At 38.2% G+C, this 26,512-nt stretch overlaps 1 protein-coding gene across 3 annotated transcripts in view; it reads right to left on the reverse strand.

The window, feature by feature from the left end:
- The window catches only part of CCDC148 (coiled-coil domain containing 148), a 280,255-nt gene that overhangs the window by 185,605 nt on the left and 68,138 nt on the right, over positions 1-26,512 (reverse strand). Inside the window, exon 3 of one of the 3 annotated variants that reach the window (XM_025404698.1) lies at positions 509-571. The exons of the other annotated variants lie outside the window; for them this stretch is intronic. Coding sequence (XP_025260483.1) covers positions 509-569 — 61 coding nt within the window. The 5' untranslated portion in view covers positions 570-571. The remainder of the gene's footprint in view (positions 1-508; positions 572-26,512) is intronic. 3 annotated transcript variants of the gene reach the window in all.

The raw sequence follows: 26,512 nt of genomic DNA on the forward strand, positions 1-26,512 counted from the left end.
AGAAGAAGAAGAAGAAGAAGAAGAAGAAGAAGAAGAAGAAGAAGAAGGAGGAGGAGGAGGAGGAGGAGGAGGAGGAGGAGGAGGAGGAGGAGAAGGAGGAAGGAAGAAGGAAGAGGAAGAGGAAGAAGGAAGGGGCAGGGGCAGGGGCAGGAGAAGGAGAAGGAGAAGGAGGAGAAGCAGAAGCAGAAGCAGAAGCAGAAGCAGCAGAAGCAGAAGCAGCAGACGCAGCAGAAGCAGCAGCAGCAGCAGCAGCAGCAGAAGCAGCAGCAGAAGCAGCAGCAGAAGCAGAAACAGAAGCAGAAGAAGGAGAAGGCGGCAAGGGTATCCTGACCACTGTTGAGGATTAAAACAAACCCATTGTAAGGAACTGGCCAGTCATTCAACGTAACCAGAAAGTAAGCTTTCCATTATTTAAATATTTGAAAAATCAACATTCCAATTGTATATCATTTCAAAAGTACATAATCCAGTGCAAATAATAAAACAGAGTTGGAAGTAGGAAAAATACCTGAGCTATCATTTCTCTGAATTGTCATGAATGGTCGGTCTCTTTGATTCATTTTTTCCATATCTGTTAAGGAAACAAGAGAGAACTAAAATTTCATAATATTATTTTATAAATGTTTTTAAAGCTGTGTTACTTGAAGTATTTTTAAAAGTAAGACCCCGGACTGGGTGCCATAATGCTTTTTATTTTATTAAAATTTGCTTTTCTTGCCCCTAGAAGCCTCCCTCCATTAGTGTTTTTCTGTGCCTTTCTTGTTCTTGGTCCACTCTTTCCTATTTTTTCCCTCTTAATCCTCCCCTGCTGGATTGTTCCAGTGACTGATAAAAATTTTGTTATTAGAAAGTTGTTATGTGTTTTATTTTGTGTTCCTGGGAGGAAAGAAATTACCTAAATTGAAGAATAAATTATTCACTACTTCTATTACAACTATTATCCACTTTTGATAGATATAGAGATGCAGGGACATGGAGCAAGATGGCCAAATAGGAACAGCTCCAGCCTCCAGTTCCCAGCGCAAGCGACACAGAAGATGGGTGATTTCTGCATTTTCAACTGAGGTACCGGGTTCATCTCAATGGCGAGTGCCGGACAATCGGTGCTGGTCAGCTGCTGCAGCCCGACCAGCAAGAGCTGAAGGAGGGTGAGGCATTGCCTCACCTGGGAAGTGCAAGGGGGAAGGGAATCCCTTTTCCCAGCCAAGGGACAATGAGACATACAACACCTGGAAAATCGGGTAACTCCCACCCTAATACTGCGCTTTACCAAGGGTCTTAGCAAACGGCACACCAGGAGATTATATCCCACACCTGGCCCAGAGGGTCCCACACCCACGGAGCCTCCCTCATTGCTAGCACAGCAATCTGAGATCTAACTGCAAGGCAGCAGCAAGGCCGGGGGATGGGCACCGGCCATTGCTGAGGCTTAAGTAGGTAAACAAAGCCGCCAGGAAGCTCAAACTGGGTGGAGCCCACTGCAGCTCAAGGAGGCCTGCCTGACTCTGTAGACTCCACCTCTGGGGACAGGGCATAGCTAAACAAAAAGCAGCAGAAACCTCTGCAGATATAAATGACCCTGTCTGGCAGCTTTGAAGACAGCAGTGGATCTCCCGGCATGGAGGTTGAGATCTGAGAACGGACAGACTTCCTGCTCAAGTGGGTCCCTGACCCCTGAGTAGCCTAACTGGGAGACATCCCCCACTAGGTGCAGACCGACACCTCACACCTCACACGTCAGGGTACACCCCTGAGATGAAGCTTTCAGAGCAAGAATCAGACAGCAACTCTTGCTGTTCAGCAATATTCTATCTTCTGTAGCCTCCACTGCTGATACCAGGCAAACAGGGTCTGGAGTGGACCTCAAGCAGTCTCCAACAGACCTACAGCTGAGGGTCCTGACTGTTAGAAGGAAAACTAACAGAAAGGACACCCACACCAAAACCCCATCAGTAAGTCACCATCTTCAAAGACCAAAGGCAGATAAAACCACAAAGATGGGGAAAAAGCAGGACAGAAAAGCTGGAAATTCAAAAAATCAGAGCACATCTCCCCTTTCAAAGTAACACAGCTCATCGCCAGCAATGGATCAAAGCTGGATGGAGAATGACTTTGAAGAGCTGAGAGAAGAAGGCTTCAGCCGATCAAACTTCTCAGAGCTAAAGGAGGAACTATGTACCCAGCACAAAGAAATTAATATTGAAAAAAGAATGGAAGAATGGATAACTAGAATAATCAATGCAGAGAAGGCCATAAACGAACTGATAGGGATAAAAAACCTGACACAAGAAATACATGACAAATGCACAAGCTTCAATAACCGACTCGATCAACTGGAAGAAAGAGTATCAATGACTGAAGATCAAATGAATGAAATGAAGTGAGAAGAGAAGTCTAGAGAAAAAAGAGGAAAAAGAAATGAACAAAGCCTCCAAGAAATATGGGATTATGTAAAAAGACCAAATCTACGTCTGATTGGGGTGCCTGAAAGTGACAGGGAAAATGGAACCAAGTTGGAAAACATTCTGCAGGATATTATTCAGGAGAATTTCCCCAACCTAGTCAGGCAGGCCAACATTCAAATTCAGGAAATACAGACAACAACAGAAAGATACTCCTCGAGAAGAGCAACTCCAAGACACATAATTGTCAGATTCACCAAAGTTGAAATGAGGGAAAAAATGTCAAGGGCAGCCAGAGAGAAAGGTCGGGTTACCCACAAAGGGAAGCCCACCAGACTAACAGCAGATCTCTTGGCAGAAACTCTACAAGCCAGAAGAGAGTGGGAGCCAATATTCAACATTCTTAAAGAAAAGAATTTTCAACCCAGAATTTCATATCCAGCCAAACTAACTTTCATAACTGAAGGAGAAATAAAATCCTTTACAGACAAGCAAATTCTTAGAGATTTTGTCACTACCAGGCCTGCCTTACAAGAGCTCCTGAAGGAAGCACTAAACATGGAAAGGAACAACTGGTACCAGCCATTGCAAAAACATGCCAAAACATAAAGACCATTGATGCTAGGAAGAAACCGCATCAACTAACGAGCAAAATAACCACCTAATAACACAATGACAGGATCAAGTTCACACATAACAACATTAACCTTAAATGTAAGTGGACTAAATGGTCTAATTAAAAGACACAGACTGGCAAATTGGATAAAGAGTCAAGATCCATCAGTTTGCTGTAATCAGGATACCCATCTCACATGCAGAGACATACATAGGCTCAAAATAAAGGGATGGAGGAAGGTCTACCAAGCAAATGGAGAACAAAAAAAAAGCAGGGGTTGCAATCCTAGTCTCTGATAAAACAGACTTTAAACCAACAAAGATCAAAAGAGACAAAGAAGGCCATTTCATAATGGTAAAGGGATCAATTCAACAAGAAGAGCTAACTACACTAAATATATATGCACCCAATACAGGAGCACCCAGATTCATAAAGCAAGTCCTTAGAGACTTACAAAGAGACTTAGACTCCCATACAATAATAATGGGAGACTTCAAAACCCCACTGTCAACATTAGGCAGATCAATGAGACAGAAAGTTAACAAGGATATCCAGGAAGTGAATTCAACTCTGCACCAAGCGGACCTAATAGACATCTACAGAACTCTCCACCCCAAATCAACAGAATATACATCCTTCTTAGCACCACATCGCACTTATTCCAAAATTGACCACATAGTTGGAAGTAAAGCACTCCTCAGCAAATGTAAAAGAACAGAAATTATAACAAACTGTCTCTCAGACCACAGTGCAATCAAACTAGAACTCAGGACTAAGAAACTCAATCAAAACCGCTAGACTACATGGAAACTGAACAACTTGCTCCTGAATGACTACTGGGTATATAACAAAATGAAGGCAGAAATAAAGATGTTCTTTGAAACCAATGAGAACAAAGATACGACATACCAGAATCTCTGCGACACATTTAAAGTAGTGTGTAGAGGGAAATTTATAGCACTAAATACCTAAAAGAGAAGGCAGGAAAGATCTAAAATCGATGCCCTAACATCACAATTAAAAGAACTAGAGAAACAAGAGGAAACACATTCAAAAGCTAGCAGAAGGCAAGAAATAACTAAGATCAGAGCAGAACTGAAGGAGATAGAGACACACAAAAAAACCCTCCAAATACTCAATGAAACCAGGAGTTGGTTTTTTGAAAAGATCAACAAAATTGATAGACCGCTAGCAAGACTAATAAAGAAGCAAAGAGAGAAGAATCAAAAAGACACAATACAAAATGATAAAGGGGATATCACCACCGACCCCACAGAAATACAAACTATCATCAGAGAATACTATAAACACCTCTACACAGATAAACTAGAAAACCTAGAAGAAATGGATAATTTCCTGGACACTTACACTTTCCCAAGACTAAACCAGGAAGAAGTTGAATCCCTGAATAGACCAATAGCAGGCTCTGAAATTGAGGCAATAATTAATAGCCTACCAACCAAAAAAGTCCAGGACCAGATGGATTCACAGCCAGATTCTACCAGAGGTACAAGGAGGAGCTGGTACCATTCCTTCTGAAACTATTCCAATCAATAGAAAAAGAGGGAATCCTCCCTAACTCATGTTATGAGGCCAAATTCATCCCGATACCAAAGCCTGGCAGAGACACAACAAAAAAAGAGAATTTTAGACCAATATCCCTGATGAACATTGATGCAAAAATCCTCAATAAAATACTGGCAAACCGAATCCAGCAGCACATCAAAAAGCTTATCCACCATGATCAAGCGGGCTTCATCCCTGGGATGCAAGGCTGGTTCAACATATGCAAATCAATAAACGTAATCCAGCATATAAACAGAACCAAAGACAAAAACCACATGATTATCTCAATAGATGCAGAAAAGGTCTTTGACAAAATTCAATAGCCCTTCATGCTAAAAACTCTCAATAAATTCGGTATTGATGGAATGTATCTCAAAATAATAGGAGCTATTTATGACAAACCCACAGCCAATATCATACTGAATGGGCAAAAACTGGAAGCATTCCCTTTAAAAACTGGCACAAGACAGGGATGCCCTCTCTCACCACTCCTATTCAACAGTGTTGGAAGTTCTGGCTAGGGCAATCAGGCAAGAGAAAGAAAGAAAGGGTATTCAGTTAGGAAAAGAAGAAGTCAAATTTTCCCTGTTTGCAGATGACATGATTATATATTTAGCAAACCCCATCATCTCACCCCAAAATCTCCTTAAGCTGATAAGCAACTTCAGCAAAGTCTCAGGATACAAAATCAATGTGCAGAAATCACAAGCATTCTTATACACCAGTAACAGACAGAGAGCCAAATCATGAATGAACTTCAATTTACAATAGCTTCAAAGAGAATAAAATGCCTAGGAATTCAACTTTCAAGGGATGTAAAGGACCTCTTCAAGGAGAACTACAAACCACTGCTCAGTGAAATAAAAGAGGACACAAACAAATAGAAGAACATACCATGCTCATGGACAGGAAGAATCAATATAGTGAAAATGGCCATACTGCCCAAGGTAATTTATAGATTCAATGCCATCCCCATCAAGCTACCAATGACTTTCTTCACAGAATTGGAAAAAACTGCTTTAAAGTTCATATGGAACCAAAAAAGAGCCTGCATTGCCAAGACAATCCTAAGTCAAAAGAACAAAGCTGGAGGCATCACGCTACCTGACCTCAAACTATACTACAAGTCTACAGTAACCAAAACAGCATGGTACTGGTACCAAAACAGAGATATAGACCAATGGAACAGAACAGAACCCTCAGAAATAATACCACACATCTACAGCCATCTGATCTTTGACAAACCTGAGAAAAACAAGAAATGGGGAAAGGATTCCCTATTTAATAAATGGTGCTGGGAAAATTGGCTAGCCATAAGTAGAAAGCTGAAACTGGATCCTTTCCTTACTCCTTATATGAAAATTAATTCAGGATGGATTAGAGACTTAAATGTTAGACCTAACACCATAAAAACCCTAGAAGAAAACCTAGGTAATATCATTCAGGACATAGGCATGGGCAAGGACTTCATGTCTAAAACACCAAAAGCAATGGCAACAAAAGCCAAAACTGACAAATGGGATCTAATTAAACTAAAGAGCTTCTGTTCAGCAAAAGGAACTACCATCAGAGTGAACAGGCAACCTACAGAATGGGAGAAAATTTTTGCAATCTACTCATCTGACAAAGGGCTAATATCCAGAACCTACAAAGAACTCAAACAAATTTACAAGAAAAAAACAAACAACCCCATCAAAAAGTGGGCAAAGGATATGAACAGACATTTCTCAAAAGAAAACATTCATACAGCCAACAGACACATGAAAAAATGCTCATCATCACTGGCCATCAGAGAAATGCAAATCAAAACCACAATGAGATACCATCTCACACCAGTTAGAATGGCCATCATTCAAAAGTCAGGAAACAACAGGTGCTGGAGAGGATGTGGAGAAATAGGAACACTTTTACACTGTTGGTGGGATTGTAAACTAATTCAACCATTATGGAAAACAGTATGGCGATTCCTCAAGGATCTAGAACTAGAAGTACCATATGACCCAGCCATCCCATTACTGGGTATATACCCAAAGGATTATAAGTCATGGTGCTATAAAGACACATGCACATGTATGTTTATTGTGGCATTATTCACAATAGCAAAGACTTGGAATCAACCCAAATGTCCATCAGTGACAGACTGGATTAAGAAAATGTGGCACATATACACCATGGAATACTATGCAGCCATAAAAAAGGATGAGTTCGTGTCCTTTGTAGGGACATGGATGCAGCTGCAAACCATCATTCTCAGCAAACTATCGCAAGAACAGAAAACCAAACACGGCATGTTCTCACTCATAGGTGGGAATTAAACAATGAGATCATTTGGACATAGGAAGGGGAACATCACACACCGGGGCCTATTATGGGGAGGAGGAGGGGGGAGGGATGGCACTGGGAGTTATACCTGATGTAAATGACGAGTTGATGGGTGCTGATGAGTTGATGGGTGCAGCACACCAACATGGCACATGTATACATATGTAACAAACCTGCATATCGTGCACATGTACTCTAGAACTCAAAGTATATTAAAAAAAAAGATTTGAACAAGTAATTCATGAAAAAAGACACCCAAATAGCCAATAAACATATAAAAGACCAAAAAAAAAAAAAAGCAAGATATAGAGATGCACCAGCCAGATCAAAGGACTCGCTGCCTTGCTGTGGGAATGCAGTCTGCAGATAGCCTCCAGCATCACCCACTTCAGGGTAGGACTCAGCTGCAGAGAAAAGCCTTGTCCAAAGGCATATGCTTTCTGGGGCAGCCCATACCAAGTGACTGAGCAAGGCAGGGGTGTAAGGCTATTTGGGCCCAATGTAGGACACTCTGATATGTAATATTTGCTCCAGAGCTTTCTGCCACGCTGGCCTAGAGTTTGTTGGACCTGCATTGAAGTTGTTGTCTTCATCTGTCCAATCCCACTTCCTTCTTCTCCCTTTCACAGGTATAGATGCCTGCTAAACATCTTCCACTCCACACTCTTCAGGTGGCTCTTTAAATAACAGTACTCACTTTTCAAAAGTTTGTGTTCCATATCCACTAGGTTGAACTACCCATGTCTAGTGGCCCTTTCAGTAACCTAAACCTTCTTAAATGGAGGAGAAGATAGTTAAGGTCCATGACTTTTGGAAACTCCCCAAGAATTCCTAAGTGCTTACTATAGCCTCCCTGTCACTACCATAGCCCTCCCATTTATTTTAATCTGCTTTAAGAGTATAATCTACAGACAGGAGTGGCAAATGTAAATGCATTCAGCAGCCATCAGTAAGTTAAAGGAGAGAAATGACAAGGAGCAAGACCATAGGAGTGGCAGAAAATATGAAAAACTGAAGAGCATTCCACAGCCAAAGATAATCAAATATACCTATTTCCTTTTCAAATATACCAGATAAAGCAAGCCTCCAGAAATAAATCTATGCTGGTTTGTCAGCTCAGGCCTATTGCATCCCCTCCCTAGTTTTCAGTTAATTCTGCCACCCATAGCTTAGCTGTCCAAGTTTGCCATCTTTATCTCATAGGAGACCTCCCCTGTCCTCTTATTGTTCAGTTGTATAGTTTTCTTTCATTGGACAGCCAGCCCCTTTAGATTTAGGCCTCATTTTTCTTGGCATTGAGACTCAAACATTGAGGTTCTGAAACAAAATAGGGTTTTGCAGATTCCCTTTTGGCTACCTTGGTCTAACCCTCCCTAACTTGTTCCTCCTGGTTTTCAGAAGAAAACCATGCAAGCCATAAAATGTTTCTCACCATCTCTATATACTTCAAATTTTAATTATGGCCATAAGAAATCTGACATTAGAATATATTCTGGAAATCAAAGTTGTAGCCAAATCTGTCTTCATGAACTGGAAACCTCATTTGGTTCCAACTATTTAGAAGACCAAGTGGAAATACTTCCTGACCTGCATACTCTAATCTTTATATATAAATCATGTATAATTTCTACTTGCCTTCCAAAAATGTTGAGGGCCTGTGAACTAAAGAGTTACTAAGCTGAGGTATTATAAAACTGATTTCATTGTAATGTTTCTTACATGAGAGAAATGATTAGACATTCAGATTTAGAATCTGCAAAGTTCACAAGTAATTTACTTAGTTCAGGTCTCATTTTAGCACTTGAGATGATTGAGGCTCACAAAAATGACCAAAATTATACACCTAAGTCAGTAGCAGAACTTTCAGTTTCAAAATCTCACATTATAATACAAAAATCTCTGAAAATGAAGGTTTATTTCATAATTAATATGGTGGCCAAACCCAACCTGAGCTGCAATCATTTGGTGGCAAACCTGACCCAAACTGAAGTTTACACTATTAATGTGAACCTTCATACATTTATGTAAAAATATTAATCTGTTTAATTATGGGATGATGCCGGTGCCCCAACAGGATTTCAAAAAATAATGGGCATATGTTCTTTATCCCATTTCTAAAAATCTGAAAAACCTAAAAAATATCTAGCTCCACATATTTCAGATAAGGGATTTATGAAACTGTATTAAAACGAATATTTCCTGATTCCCAAACAAGTATACATCATCCAGACAATTTCAATTTTATGCTTACTAGTGAGAAATTCAAAGTGGCTACTTCAGCCTGTAGTTAAAATGCTTTTGGCTGAGTAACTGCTACTTGAACAGAATTTTTTATGTTAAATAACTTAAGAACAGTTAGTTTTAGAAATTATTCCATATTCACATTATATGACAGTTTAGAAACTGCTTATGAATGTTATCAAAATGTTAAAGCTTTCAGATCTACTCAATTATGGAAAATATTTTTGTAAGAAATTTCTTATAGCATAGGAAGAACACTTTGATATATAATAGAATGACAGTGTCACAATAGCCAGAAGGTTGAAAAACATTTTAGCAAAAAGTTAATTATTACAGAGTTGATGGAGAATCTAAACTTTTGTAAAATAGATAAATAAATGAAGCCATTTACTTGTCTATTTATGACCAGTCTCTACAGGGAAAATCAGGACTTCTTTAGAGATGTGAAAAAATGAGAGACATCATTTATATAAGGAGGCAGGTTTTTAACACTGTTAATATTCTTATTCTTCTCTTTTCTGAGAAAATCTTTTTTTAATACACTGAGGAAGGAAAAAGTCAATTTTATTTAGGCTTAAGGTTGTACTACATAGGGATAGCTTGTAAACTCTAAACTGATTATAAATATGTAGACTAGTCAATCACCCCATGACAGTGAGTTTTCCACAGTGGGGATTCGGCCAGGCGAAATGATGTTAAAAACAATACCAATATGTAGAAATTGTTATTGTAGAAATATGTAGTATTATTGTTATTGTAGAAATATGTAGTATTGTTTTGGCTATATGGGCTCTTCTTTTGTTCCATATGAAGTTTAAAGTAGTTTTTTTTTTCTAATTCTGTGAAGAATTCAATGGTAGTTTAATGGGAATAGAGTTGAATCTATAAATTACTTCGGGCAGTATGGCCATTTTCACGATATTGATTCCTCCTACCCATGAGCATGGAATGTTTTTCCATTTGTTTGTGTCCTCTCTTATTTCCTTGAGCAGTGGTTTGTAGTTCTCCTTGAAGAGGTCCTTCAATTCCATGGTTAGCTGTATTCCTGGTATTTTATTCTCTTTGTAGCAATTGTGAATGGGAGTTTATTCATGATTTGGCTCTCTGCTTGTCTATTGTTGGTATATAGGAATGCTTGTGATTTTTGCAAATGATTTTATATTCTGAGACTTTGCTGAAGTTCCTTATCAACTTAAGAAGCTTTTGGGCTGAGACAGTGGGGTTTTCTAGATATAGGAACATGTCATCTGCACACAGAGACAGTTTTACTTCCTTTCTTCCTATTTGAATACTCTTTATTTCTTTATATATTTCTCATGCCTGATTGCCCTGGTCAGAACTTCCAATACTATGTTGAACAGGAATGGTGGGAGAGGGCATCCTTGTCTTGTGCCAGTTTTCCAGGTGAATTCTTCCAGCTTTTGCCCATTCAGTATGATATTAGCTATGGGTTTGTCATAAATGGCTCTTACTATTTTAAGGTATGTTTCATCAATACATAGTTTGTTAAGAGTTTTTAACATGAATGGATGTTGAATTTTATCGAAGGCCTTTTCTGTGTCTGTTGAGATAATCATCCGGTTTTGTCTTTAGTTCTGTTTATGTGATGAATTACGTTTATTAATTCATTGAACCAGTCTTTCATCCTGGGGCTGAAGCCAACTTGATCGTGGTGGATAAGCTTTTTGATGTGCTGCTGCATTCAGTTTGCCAGTATTTTATTGAGGATTTTTGCATCAATATTCATCAGGGATACTGGCCTGAGGATGGCCTATCAGGGGGTTAGTAGAGGGAAAGTATCAGGATAGATAGCTAACGCAAGTGGGGCTTAATACCTAGGTGATGGGTTGATACGTGCAGCAAACTGTACGTACATCACACAATTACCTATGTAACAAACCTGCATGTCCGGCACACATATCCTGGCACTTAAAATAAAATAAAATTAAATTTTAAAAATATATACATGTAGAAACATCTTGGATGTGGTATCAAATTATTGTAAAAAATTAATTTATCAATAATAAAAGTTGGCCATGATATTGATTATAAAATAAACCTTCATTTTTAGAGATTCTTGTATTATAATGAAAGATTTTGAAACTAAAGTTCTTTTGCTACTGACTAGGTACCGATCTTGGACATTTTCTTATGAAAGATCCCATAACATTTAAGTGTTTTCGTTCAAATATTATGGCCAAAGTCCAGCTGAAGCAGTATTTTTCTAACATCCAGAATTCATTTTTAAATTTTAAGCAGAATGTTACATATCACTTTTATTATAAAACATTATGCACTGTAGTTTGTGTAAGATAAATTTATTGTCCTGAAAAAACTAATGGAACCAAAAGATGTACTATTAGAACTAATATAGGCCGGGCGCGGTGGCTCAAGCCTGTAATCCCAGCACTTTGGGAGGCCGAGGCGGGCGGATCACGAGGTCAGGAGATCGAGACCATCCTGGCTAACATGGTGAAACCCCGTCTCTACTAAAAATACAAAAAACTAGCCGGGCGTGGTGGCGGGCGCCTGTAGTCCCAGCTACTGGGAGGCTGAGGCAGGAGAATGGCCTGAACCTGGGAGGCAGAGCTTGCAGTGAGCCGAGATCGCGCCACTGCACTCCAGCCTGGGTGACACAGCGCGAGACTCCGTCTCAAAAAAAAAAAAAAAAAAAAAAAAAAAAGAACTAATATAAATGGTTAAACAAAGTACTCAGTCACATAATATATATGACCAATTCAAATATAATGTGAAAGATCTCACTCAAAACAAAAAACAAAATATCTAGGAATAAACTGTATAAGAAGTTTGTAAGACATATACTGTGAAAAAAGTATCAAACTTAATTACAGGAAATTAAAAAAAATTGAACAGAAAGAAACTAGTCTAATTCTGCATATCAAATATTTAACTTTGGCAATTTCTGGGTAGTAGGATTATATTTAATTTTGATTACTACTTTATGCTTGAGCATAATTTCTAAATTTTTCTTATTTTATAGGAAGAAAAAACAACACAGTTTTAAAAGTACTAAGCAGAGGCAATAGTTATTTTACTATATTCTGGAAAAACACTACCATGGTATACCTATTTTACCAATTAAAAAATAAACTGGATTTCATGACATCAAGAATCCTTTAAGATATAAACATATGTAAGTGTAATTCATGATACTGATACTGAATTGAGTTCTTACTAACCTTCTACCAAAAGGCAGACTATATTAAAATACACTTGTTGCATGGTATAGAACTTTAAAATGTTAACATTAGAATATTCACCAGTTTATTTATTTTATATAGGTATAATAATGACATATATACAATTCCACAAGTTATTTTATTTAATAATGCAACTTGGCCATCTTTCCATATCATTCTATTTGTGTATTCATATATATGTATATACACACACATACATGTGCCTTTAATGACTGGCAATGGCATATATACATACATACATTCATTCAACCAGTACAAAAATAAAGACAGAAATTTTTCTCAAAGAATTCTGCCTTTTTTACTGAAAAATAAAATTCATAATCAGAAAAATAAAATCTATCAAATCTCTGCCCTCTTTATAATTCATATAAATTTGCTTATGAACCAATTCCACATATAGTCAACCTATATGATTTTCTCAGTTTTTAATGTTTAAAACAGCTCCAAGTAGAGAGCCTCAATCAACCTTGCTAATAAAATAATTCAAATACAGCTCTACACATCCCATAGGCTTTTCCAGTCTGGGGAACAGAGTCCGGGAGAAAGAAAAGAGTTTAACCACGGCAAATAACCTAAAAGGGCCCGTTTTCCATGGGACTTCAGAGCCCCACGGAGAGTGAAGGTAACTGCATTGGAGCGTCTCATGCCCTTACTCCCTCTATATATCCTCCAAACTATTTTAATAATTCCAAAACCCCAACAGAAAAGGTATAAATTAGGTATATGCTACATAAAAATGGGAATTTTCCAGATGTTTTTTGGAGGGAAATAGATGAATTCACACAGCTTCCACTGTCTCAGAAATTCTGACCAGAAACTATGACTGGGGGTTTTGAGTTTGACAAATCACCTTAGGGAAACTAAGTACTTATTTATGAAGGAATACGGTTTTGCCTCTAATTTTCCCCTTGAATGTGGGATTCATAAAGAAAGAATAATGAAAGTAATCCTCTGCTTTGGAAAGACTTACCAGTTATCCTCCCACATGACTTGCCATTTTGGACATGCTTAAATTTAAGATTTGTCGATTTTCTGACACAATTTGGGAATCTACTTTCCCATCCTACATACCTGTACTTGATGTAAGGGGTTCACCTGCTTCCTCTTGGTCCCTTTTATGCCTAAGCTCTCCGACAGCTGCAGGGTATTATATAATTCACCCCCTCCATATCCTGTATGTAGAGTTTTATCAATATCCTTTTATCTGCTCTTCTAGGCCAGCTACCATCACACAACTGCCTGGATAAGTCATGTCTCAAACACCCAAATATATCATAGAACTCCCTGACCTACCAAATAGTTTCTCATTGCTCTCCAGGACAATCTAGCTCTTGACTATCTAGCCCCTTCATTACCCATTACCTTATTTGTACATTACTCTTGAGCATTCCCAAACCATTTGTAGATCCCTGAATGGACACTGCTCGTGAAAGGCAGAACAATAGTGCCCCAAAGATGTCCATGTAGGTCCTAATCCTCAGAACCTATGAATATGTTATGTTATGTGGCAAAGGGGAATTAAGGTGGCAAAGATAGTTTAGATTGCTAATCAGCTAATGTTATATAAAGAGATTAGCCTGGCTTATCCAGGTGGGCCTAATGTAGTCAGAAGGGCCCTTATTAGAAGGAGGCAGGAAGGTCAGAATCAGAGATGTGATGACAGAAGCAGAGGTCAGAAGCAGGAAGGTTTGAAGATGCCACGCTTCTGGCGTTGAAGATAGAGGAATGAAACCATGACCCAAAGAATGCAGGTAGCCTCTAGATGCTGGAAAAGGAAAGGAAACAGATTCTCCCTAGAGGCTCCAAAGGAATACAGCCTTGCCCACAGCTTGCTGTTATTTTGGATGTCTGACCTCCAGAATTGTAAGATCATAAATTTGTATTAAGTCACTAAGGTTGTAGTAATGTTTTTTAGCAATAGGAAACTGATAAGCTCTTTCATATCTCTCTTGTTTGAAATAGTACACACACTATTACCTATGCTTGGAAGGGTTTTCTCTGCCATTGCCTCTCTGACCAATGCCTACTTATTTTTCAGTCTCATCTTAATCATCCTACTGGAGCTTCTCCTAACACAGACAGAAATGATCTTTCCTTTACCTTGTGCTATTATTATACTTTGTGTTTGTCCCCACTGTTTCTCTAATTTATTTATGCTCTTATTCCAATGTTTATTAAACATCTATTGTATACTAGATTAAGGGCTATAGATTTATTCAGGCCTCTGCAGAGAGACCATCTCTGGCAATGTCATCTAAAGCAGCTCCCTCTAACCCCAATTATTCTTCACCCTCTCATTCCAATTATTTTCCTTTCTGGTACAGCTCACTGTGTGGCATTACACTATACATTTATTAACTTTCCTATTGTTCACATCTACCATTAGGATAAATGCTCCATGAAAACAAGGCCTTTAGCGGATCATCTCTGTTTCTCCAGACTGCCTAAAATAGTATCTGGTACCTGCTAGATATTCAATACATATTTGCTGAAAGAGCATTAAGTGATTACATTATAGATCACAGTCGTGCACCTAACGCATGGTAGTAGTAGAAGCAAACACATAGTTTTCACCTGCTTTCCCCTTATATTTAAATCTAGGCTCACCTGTATGAGATGCAAACTATTATCAAGAACAACCTCCAAGTCAAAATGACATAGATTGAGGTATATGTGAAGAAGTGAGGAAGAAAACACATGCCCACTTTAAACTTTCAGCACTGGCTCTAAGTTCACATTAACTACAGTTGACCAGTGCTCCAGACCAGCTACTCAGCTGTCAATCATAGCACACAACCCCCGCATGGAGAAACTTGCATTTTGTTAGTAATCTAAGGATATCTATGCTATCTTACTTCTCCAAGAGCTTGGGGGTAAGAAGGAGATTCTACGCATAGTAGACACAAATAATGTAGTTTTACCTCCAACATATATTATTGAGTGAAAAAAGCAAGTTGCACTATGATACATACCATATGATACCATTATATAAACATGAACAGACTTCAAACAATACTACCCACCCCTCCTTGTGCATGTGCTCTCTCTCAAGAAAAAAAGCCTAAAGGCCCACACGTAGACCAAACTGAAGAGGATGCTGCAATTGGAGGTTAGTGTCAAAGGGGACTTTAGCTGTAACTGTAATAAAATCATTGCATTTTTACAATGAGTGTGCGTGTATCTATATATGTATATATATCCATATATACGTGTATATATGTGTATATGTGTGTGTGTGCGCGCGCGCGTGTGTGTGTATATGTAATTAAAAGTAATCAACATTGCCCCAAAGGGTCCTATCACTAAATACAGTCATCCCTCAGTATCTGCAGGGAACTGGTTCCAGGACCTCCATGGATACCAAAGTGTATGGATACTAAAGTGTCTCATAGAAAATAGTGTAGTGTTTGCATATAACCTATGCACATCCTCCTGTATGCTTTAAATCATCTCTAACTTATTTACAATACCTAATACAAGGTAAATGCTATATAAATAGTTATGCTGTATTTTTATTTTTGTTGTTCTATGTTATTTATTTTAAAATATTTTCTATATGAAGTTGTTTGAATTCACAAATACAAAACCTGCAGAGATGGAGGGCTGACTGCAATTCTCATTTCTATTGTAAAATTAATGCAACAACATTAGAGTCCATAAATGATTACCAAGTGGGTTCTGCTGGTGACAACCCCAGTCTGATCACTCATCACTCACATTTCTGAACCCACGAAGTTTGGACCACTTCCCCAGAGCTCCTCGACCCTACCAAGTCACATAAACCCTGTGAAGGCCAGCCTGAAATATCCAGTTAACTTTAATTTTGTACATAATTAAATAATTTTTAAATAAATTTGTTCTGCCTTGTAAGATAAATTTCTTCCGACACCTTTAACAAAAATTATTCAAAACAGTTTTTCTTCTGATTAATGGTCACAAATGCATTGTCTTTCCCTTGATTACAAGCTTGATAATTAAAAGAAAACCATGAAAGCAAAGGCCACAAGCAAGGTTATAGAATTCAACAATTAAATGGCATTTTGATGTGCTTTTCACTATCACTGCTGAGGAAATTTTATCCTCTGAAGTTTAAAACTGTAGAAGACACAGCTAGGTACTAATATTCTACTTTTTCCCTTCCTAACACATTCTAATTTTGTTCAGGGTAAAATATTGGCTTTCCTTTGACAGCTCTGAGACTGTAAATGACCATGTGATACAATTCCAACCAATGAGACATGACCAGAGGTCTGCTGGGAATTTCAGGGCAAGATATGTTTTCTCATACAGGCACACCTCCTTATTCCTTGCCCTTTCTCATTTCCTCCTGCATGAAATGCGGACATAAAGCTAGACATGGAGTGAGTATTAGGATGAAAGATTCATACTGTTGCAGAGAAGAAAGTCAAGGGGAGCCTGGGACATTGTTATCAAGAATCTGCTATACCAGCCCTGGACTCTTTCCCTCTGGACTTGTTGTAATGAGAAAAATAAATCCCCAAGCTTCTGCAATCAGGTTCTGTAACTTTCAGCCAAACAAAATCCTCGACTGAGATAGACTGGGATAATATGAAGCACCCAGGAGATTCTGATGTCTTTCTACATAAAGCAGTATAAAAATTGTTCTAGAAAAACACCTCTCAATATAGATATAGGTAAAATACTAGAAAATATTACTGTCATTTCTTTTCAATAGTAGCATGAGAAAATTACATCTAGCAAAATTTCCTATCTTAAAACTCCAGTAGAATTTTACATGTAGTTTTAACATAGCTAAACGAGAGTAGGTTAAGAGATATGTAGGTGGTTCTGGAAGGGGAAAGAAAAAAAATCCTCAGAAACTTAAGTATACTACCAAAAAGTAACACAAAAGAATACATCTGTGAGTTTACAATACTCCAGAATAGTTTTCCATGAAGGATCAGTTATGCAAGGAGTAATTTTACTCTAAAATGTTACACAAAGGGTATTTTTTAAATTTTTAATAAAAAATAGCAACCTACCACTCTTTAACAACAAAGACTATAAAACTCTATTAAATTACAGGGCCTGGAACATGGTAGCCACTAATATGTTTTGAATAAATGAAATAGTTATAACAGGTAAGAAATATTAATGCATTTTGTATTATCGCCAGTTAAGTTTGAAAAGATCTCCAGCCTAGGAAGTAAATAAATGCAAGGGGAAGATGAAAGGAGTTAAGATAAAGTTTAGAGGGAGGGAAAGGAAGAGGGAGGAAAAAGAAACGCAGAAGGAACAAAAAGAGAAAAAAATGTCCTTCTCTTCCTATCTCGTCTTTTCAATTCTCTCAAGTTTAAATCATAAAAGAAAATCTTCCTCTCTATAAAGGCAAATTTATACTTGACATTAGCTGTTAGCTGCACTGAGGTGGGTAGAGTTTTTACTGCAGAGGAACTAGAGTGGCTAATTTTGAAGCACGAAAGGTGGGCCCTCAGGTCTGGGTGGGGTTTTCAGGGAGAGGTGGTGACTAAGGATGAGCAGCTACCTGGAGAAGAGGGAGGTGATGTGAGGAGAGGGGCTGAATGGGGGATGTTCATAATGTCAGTCTTCTGTTGTTTCAATTTTTGCTTCAACCTAGTCCTTCACAGAGGCAAGGAGGGGACAATTTTCCACTATCCTTTTTTTCATAATCTCTTTGCACAAGGATCCATATTCTCTGAACAATGATTTGGAAGTCCTTTTACAAAAAAAAAAAAAAAAAACAACAACAACTCAATGTCTATGAAAACTAGGGGAAGTAGAGGAAAAAACTGCTCTTCCTTAGAGAAAGAGGGAAGGGAGTTTTCCTTTCTGGCTGGAGGGTTACGGTGTGTGGATGGTGGGTGGGGGGCAAATTGTCATGTAACACAAGGACAAACAGAATGTGGCTGCATAGGATTTTCCGCTTGGCTTTAAAACTACCAGCAAATACTTTGTTTCAAAATATAATGGTCAGTAACATATGAAATAGTCACTAACATATGACTACCGCTTGTTACTGGCAGTCAAAAACATGCAAAGTAAAATAACCACAACATTCCCAATCAAATTAACAAAAAATAAAATGTATATATGTAATTGGGAAGGTGGCAGTAAATTAACTCTTGTACACATTGTTGGTGGGTATCTAGGGGGCTGTCTGGCAACATACAGGCATACCTTGTTTTGTGCTTCATTTCATTGCACTTCACAGATATTGAAGGTCTGTGGCAATCCTGTGTCAGGCAAGTCTGTCAGCACCATCTTTTCAACAGCTGTGCTTGCTTCATGTCTCTGCGTCTCATTTTGGTAATTACTGCAAAACCCTTCATTATATTTATTATGGTGATCTGTGATTGGTGATCTTTGATGTTACTATTGTAATTGTTTTAGTGCACCTCAAACTGCATCCACATAAGAAAGCAAACTTGGTAAATGTTGTGTGTATTCTGACTAATTCATTCCAGCTGCTTTCCTCTGTCCTTCCCTCTCCTGGGGTGCCCCTCTTTTCTGAGACACAACAATATTGAAATTAGGCTAATTAATAACACTACAATGTCCTGTAGGTGTTCAATTGAGGGAGAAGAGTACATCTTTAACTTAGAATCAAAAGCTAAAAATGTTTGAGCTTGGTGAGGAAGACATGTCAAAAGCCAAAATGGGATGAAAATTAGACCTCTTGTGCCAGTTAGCCAAGCTGTGAATGCAAAGGAAAAGTTCTTGAAAGAAATGAAAAGGGCTACTCCAGTAAACATGCAAATGATAAGAAAGCAAAACAGTCTTATTGCTCATATGGAGTAAGTTTGAGTGGTCTGGATAGAAGATCAAAACTGCCACAACAGTCTTTAAGCAAAACCCTAATTCAGAGCAAGGCCCTAACTCTCTTTGATTCTAGGAAGCCTAAGAGATGTGAGGAAGCTGCAAAAGTTTGAAGCTGGCAGGAGTTGGCTCATAAGGTTTATGGAAAGTTGCTGTATTCAGAACATAAAAATGCAAGATGGAGCAGCAAGTGCTGATTCAGAAGCTGCAGCAAGTTATCCTGAAGCTCTTGCTAACATCACCGGTGAAGGTAGCTACACTAAACAGTAGATTTTCAGAGTAGATGAAACAGCCTTATGCTGAAAGAAAATGCCATCTAGGACTTTCATAGCCAGAGATGAAAAAACAATGCAGGGCTTCAGAGATTCAAAGGACAGGTTGACTTTCTTGTTAGGGTCTAACGCAGCTGGTGACTTTAAGTTGAAGCCAGTACTCCTTTACCATTCTGAAAATCCTGGGGCTCTTAAGAATTATGATAAATCTACTGTCTGTGCTCTATAAATGGAGCAACAAAGCCTGGGTGATAGCACATCTGTTTACATCATGATTAACTGAATATTTTAAGCCCACTGTTGAGACTTACTGCTCAGAAAAAAAGATTCCTTTCAAAATTTACTGCTCATTGACAATGCACCTAGACACCCACGAGCTCTGATGGAGATGTACAGGAGATTAATGTTGCTTTCATGCCTGCTAACATAACATTTATTCTGCAGCCCATGGATCAGGAGTAATTTCAACTTTCAAGTCTTATTATTTAAGAAACACATTTCATAAGGCTATAGCTGTCATAGATAGTAATTCCTCTGATGTATCTGGGCAAAGTAAATTAAAAATCTTCCACAAAGTATTAACTATTCCAGATGCCACTAAGAACATTCATGATTTCTGGAAAGAGGTCAAAATAAATAGCAACATTAACAAGAGCTTGGAAGACATTGATTCCAACCCTTGTAAATAACTTTGAGGGGTTCAACACTTTCATGGAGGAAGTAACTGCAGATGTGGTAGAAATAGCAAGGAAACTAGGATTAGAGCCTAAGATGTGAATGAATTTGCTGCAATCTCATGATATAACTTGAACAGTTGAGGAGTTGCTTCTTGTGGATAAGCAAAGAAACTGGTTTCTGGAGATGAAATCTATACCTGGCAAAGATGCTTGTGAACACTGTTGAAATAATAAAGGATTTTGAATATTATATAAACTTAGTTGATAAAGCAATGTCAGGGTTTGAGAAGATTGACTCCAATTTTGAAAGAAGTTCTATGGTGGGTAAAATGCTATCAAAAGCATCACATGCTTCACAGAAATCTTTCATGAAAGGAAGAGTTAATTGATGTGTCAAACTTCACTGTTGTCTTCTTTTTATTTTTTATTTTTAGAATCAAAAGATTGACTTTAATTTTAATGAAAGATGATCATTTAGAAAGTTATAAATTCATATTTTACACTTATAATTTTTATTTTATTTTTTATTTTATTTTGCTTTTTTTTAAATTATACTTTAAGTTCTAGGGTACATGTGCATATCATGCAGGTTTGTTACATATGTATACTTGTGCCATGTTGGTGTGCTGCACCCATCAACTCATCAGCACCCATCAACTCGTCATTTACATCAGGTATAACAGACATTTCTCAAAAGAGGACATTCATACAGCCAACAGACACATGAAAAAATGCTCATCATCACTGGCCATCAGAGAAATGCAAATCAAAACCACAATGAGATACCATCTCACACCAGTTAGAATGGCAATCATTAAAAAGTCAGGAAACAACAGGTGCTGGAGAGGATGTGGAGAAATAGGAACACTTTTACACTGTTGGTGGGATTGTAAACTAGTTCAACCATTATGGAAAACAGTATGGCGATTCCTCAAGGATATAGAACTAGAAGTACCATATGACCCAGCCATCCCATTACTGGGTATATACCCAAAGGATTATAAATCATGCTGCTATAAAGACACATGCACACGTATGTTTATTGCGGCACTATTCACAATAGCAAAGACTTGGAATCAACCCAAATGTCCATCAGTGACAGACTGGATTAAGAAAATGTGGCACATATACACCATGGAATACTATGCAGCCATAAAAAAGGATGAGTTTGTGTCCTTTGTAGGGACATGGATGCAGCTGGAAACCATCATTCTCAGCAAACTATCATAAGAACAGAAAACCAAACACCACATGTTCTCACTCATAGGTGGGAACTGAACAATGAGATCACTTGGACTCGGAAAGGGGAACATCACACACCGGGGCCTATCGGGGGGAGGGGGGAGGGATTGCATTGTTGTCTTCTTTTTAAAAATTGTCGCAGCTACCCCAACCTCCCCAGCCACTACCCTGATCAGTAAGCAGCCATTAACATCGAGGCAAGACCCTCCACCAGCAAAAAGATTATGACTAACTGAGGCTCAGATGAGCATTGGCATTTTTTAGCACTAAAGGATTTTAAAATTAAGATATGTACATTATTTTTTAGACATAATGCTATTGCATACTTAATAGACTATAGTATACTGTAAACATAAACTTTTACAGGCACTGGAAAACCAAAAGATTCATGTCACTTTCTTTATTGCAGTATTAGCTTTACTGTAGTGGCCTGGAATCAAACCTGCAATATCTCCAAGGTACACCTGTACCAAAATTCTCTTTGCTTTTGAGATGGGGTCTCACTATGATGCCCAGGCTGGTCTTGAACTCCTTGGCTCAAGCGATCCTCCTACTTCAGCCTCTTGAGTAGCTGACTATAGGTGTGCATGACTGCAGCCAACTCTATACCAAAATTCTTAACATTTTTATACCATTTAACCCAGTGACAATTTTAGAGATTTATCTCAAGAAAACATGTACAAAAAGATATCTTTACAAGTATGCTTGTAGCTGAATTATCTACTTGAAGAAAAACTGAAAATGACTTTAAAATTAGTGATCATAGGCGACTGGTTAAATTAAATTATGAGATACCCATACAATGCAAGGTTTTAAGACAATGGTACTGTAAAAGAAAGCATTATAGTAGACCAATAAAATAGGTTCATTTAAAATATAGTTGAAATAAAAATAGCATATCCTCAAAACTAAGGTATACCTAAACTCTAGGGTAGTGTTGGTCTTTGGAGTCAGGCTGTGAAAGACTGAATTCCAGGTCCACCACTTATAAACTGGCACCCTCAGCAAATTACTTAAATGGTGGAAAAGACTCAGTATTGTAAAAACGTCAACTCTTCCAAATTGATTTATACGATCTCAACTGAAATCCTAGAAAGTTTTTTTGTGCATGTGAAAATTGGCAAGTTGGTTTAAAAATATGTATAGAAATGCAAGGACAAAGGATAGCCAAGAGAATCTTGATGAAAAGAGCAAAGCTGGAGGATTTATAGTACCATATATCAAGATCCATTATGAAGCCCTAATAATCAAGACTGTTACTGGAGCAAGGATGGGCAAATAGGTCAATGAACAGTATAAAGAGTCTCAAGAAACAGATCCATACATACACGATCACCTGGTTTATGAAGAAGTGAGTCATACTGCTGTGCAGTATGGAAAGAACAGTCTTTAATAAATGGTCCTGGGTCAGTTGGATATCCACATGGAAAAAGTGATTCTTGATCTCCTACTTCCCAACAGTCACATAAATCAATTCCAGATGTACAGAAGATCTAAATGTGAAAGATAAAAATGAACATTTTGGAATAAAACAAAGGAGAACATATTCATGACCTTGGAATTGGCAAAGATTTCTTTTAAAAAAATGTTCATCTTAAATGGAAAATGTAATAAGTTGGGAAATACTAAAATTAAGACCATCTATTCATCCAAAGACATCATTAAGGGAGTGAAAAGGGAGCCTGAAGAGCAGGAAAATCCATTTGCCATATATCTTTTCAAAAGACTTGAATCCAGAATACATATCTATATATTAAAGCATATACAAATTAATGAGAAAAAGGCAGACAACCCAATAAAAAAGGGGGCAGAAGACCTCAACAGACACTCCACAATAAAAGGATACCCAAGTGGCCAATAAACATATTAAAATGCGCTCAACTTTATCCATTAGCAAAATCCAATTTAAAACCACAGTGTAATACCTCTATAAACACACTGCGGTAGCTGAAATGAAAAAGATAGAAAATACCAAATGTTGGTAAGAAAGTGGAGCAACCAGAACATTCACACACGGCTGGTGGTAGTGTAAACTGGAACAACTTCTTTAGAAAAAAAAATCACTGGCAGTTCATCTAGTATGACCTAGCCATTATACCTTTTATATACTCAACAGAAATTTGCACATATATCCATCGGAAGATATATATAAGAATGGTCATAGCAGCGCTACCTCTAGTAACCCATGTTAGAAATGACCCACAGCCTGGGCAACAAACAGATACTAGCTCTACGAAAAAAATTAAAAACTAGCCGAGTATGGTGGTGTGTACCTATAGTTCCACCTTCTCAGAAAGCTGAAGTGGGAGGATGGCTTAAGCCCAGGAGGTCAAGGCTGCAGTGAGCCCTGATCACACCACAGCACCATCTGAAACAAACAAACAAACAAAAAGAAACTACCCAGATGCTATGGTCTGAATGTTGGTGTTTCATGCCCCCACCCCCTGGCTAAATTCATATGCTGAAACTGAATCCCCAATGTGACTGTATTAAGAGTTGGGGCCTCTTAGGAAGTTACTAAGTCATGAGGGCTTCTTACTTCCGAATGGGATTAGTGCCCTTACAAAAGAGATCAAAAGGTGTGTATTTGCCTCTTCCACCATGTGAAGACAGAGCAACAAGGGCCCATCTTTGAGGCAGAGAACAATCCTCATCTTGCCTCATCAAGCTCTCATCGCCAAATGCTGCTGGCACCTCAGGCTTGGACTTCCCAGCCTCCAGAACCATAAGCAATCAATTTCTGAAGTTTATTAATTACCTAGTCTACAGTATTTTGTTATAGTAGCTCAAATGGACTAACACACCAGATATCTACCAAGAGTAGAATAAATTGACATATATTCACAAATTCACTATTATATTTTTGTTGTTGGGAAAAGGGCTGAGAGGGAGAGTATTGAAATATTAATACTAGTGCCGACTTATGTCTAGAAAACTATGCTTCTAGTCCTGTCCAATGGGAAATATGTATAAGGCAAAGTGTGTGTAAACAACTAGCATCATTCTTGTTTGACATATGTATTAACTTATTTGCTCGAAGTTATATTTTGTAACTGCTAGCTAAGGCTAGTTTGACATGACCAAGTGACAGAGCTGACAAACTTGAATAGAAGTGTTCAGATAATTTTAAAATGAAATCTGAGGCCAGGCACAGTGGCTCACACCTGTAATCCCAGCACTTTGGGAGACCAAGGCAGGTAGATCACGAGGTCAGGAGTTCAAGACCAACCTGTCCAACATGGTAAAACCCTGTCTCTACTAAAAATAAAAAATAAATAAATTTTAAAAAGCTGCGCATGGTGGCAGGTGCCTGTAATCCCAGCTACTCGGGAGGCTGAAGCAGGAGAATCGCTAGAATCCAGGAGGCAGAGGTTGCAGTGAGCCGAGATCGCACCACTGCCCTCCAGCCTGGGTGACGGAGCAAGACTCCATCTCAAAAAAAACACAATAACAACAACAACAACAAATCTGAATATTTCAATGATAACACACTTTTACATGTAAAAAAGTTGCCATAAAAAATGATATTATATGCTGGGTGTGGTGGCTCATGCCTGTAATCCCAGCACTCTGTGAGGCTGAGGTGGATGGATGACCTGAGGTCACGAGTTCGAGACCAGCCTGGCCAACATGGTGAAACCCTGTCTCTACTAAAAGTACAAAAAAAAAAAATTTAACTGGGCATGGTGATGCATGCCTGTAATTTTAGCTACTTGGGAGGCTGAGGCAGGAGAATCACTTGAACCTGGGAGGTGGAGGTTGCAGTGAGCTGAGATCACACCACTGCACTCTAGCCTGCGTGACAGAGAAAGACTCCGTCTCAAAAAAAAAAAAAATTATAAATGACTATTTAGTGACATATAGCTTACATATAATATTAAAATTCTAAAGCAAGATCAGAGATAGAAATAATTCTAATTTTATTTTAAAAGTGTATATATGTGTGTGTGTGTGTGTGTGTGTGTGGATGTATAATAAATGACAGCAAAGCTATACACCAAAGTGGAGTAGTAGTAATCAATGTGAATAGATTTATTTTTATTTTCTTCTTTGTGTTCCATATTTTATAAATTTTCAGTGAAAGAAATTTTTTTTTCTTTTTTAAATTTGTTATGTTTTTATGTTTGGAAATAATCACAGACTTATAGAAAAGTTGCAAGTAGAGTATAAGGAAGTTTATTTTTCTGAAGGAAGGTTCTATTTCAGAGGAAACTGTTGCCCTGATTTCCCATCCCTGCTGAATACTTGAGGGTGTCTTTCCTGCAAACAAGGACATTCTACTACATAACCACAAGACAACTCGCAGCAACAAGAGATTTAACATCGATAATATTACTATCAACCAATCCTCAGATCTCATTCACGTTTTGCCAACGTTCCAATAATGTCCTTTATAGAAAAAGGCTCCAGTTCTGAAACAAGCATTGCATATCGTTGTCATGTCTCCTTAGTCCCCTTCAGCCCAGAATTGCTACTCAGTCTCTGACTTTCAGGATCTTGACACTTTTGAAGATTACATGCCAGTTATTTTGTAGCATGTCCTTCAATTTTGGCTTGTCTGATGTTTCTTCACGACTAGGCCCAGAACATGCATCTGGCAGGAATATCACAGAAGTGATGCTGTGCTCTTCTCATTGCATTACCTGATTTCCCTTTGTCCATTACTGATGCTGTTGACTTTGATTGCTTAATTAAGGTAGTGCCTGTCAGGTTTCTCCACTATAAAGTTACTCTTTCTTCCTACCTGTATTTTGTGGAGAGGTACTTTGAAATTAATGAAGTTTAATTTCTCGTTAAACATGTATGTTTTTGTTTGTTCATATCTGCGTAGATTTGTCTTATTCAATGGTGATGCAGTTTGGTTCTGTGTCCCTACTCAAATCTCATATGGAATTGTAATCCCCAGTGCTGGAGGAGGGGCCTGGTGGGAGGTGATTGAATCATCGGGTGGATTTCTCCCTTGCTGCTCTGTGATAGAGTGAGTTCTCATGAGATCTGTTTGTTTAAAAGCGTGTAGCACCTCCCCTTTCATTCTTTCTTCCTCCTTCTCCAGTCATGAGGACATTCCTGCCTTCCCTTCACCTTCTGCCATGATCGCAAGTTTCCTGAGGCTGCCCCAGCCGCGTTTTCTGTACAGCCTGTGGAACTGCAAGTC

The sequence above is a fragment of the Theropithecus gelada genome, chromosome 12 (assembly GCF_003255815.1).
Source record: "Theropithecus gelada isolate Dixy chromosome 12, Tgel_1.0, whole genome shotgun sequence".
In the NCBI taxonomy this organism is placed as follows: Eukaryota; Metazoa; Chordata; class Mammalia; order Primates; family Cercopithecidae; genus Theropithecus; species Theropithecus gelada.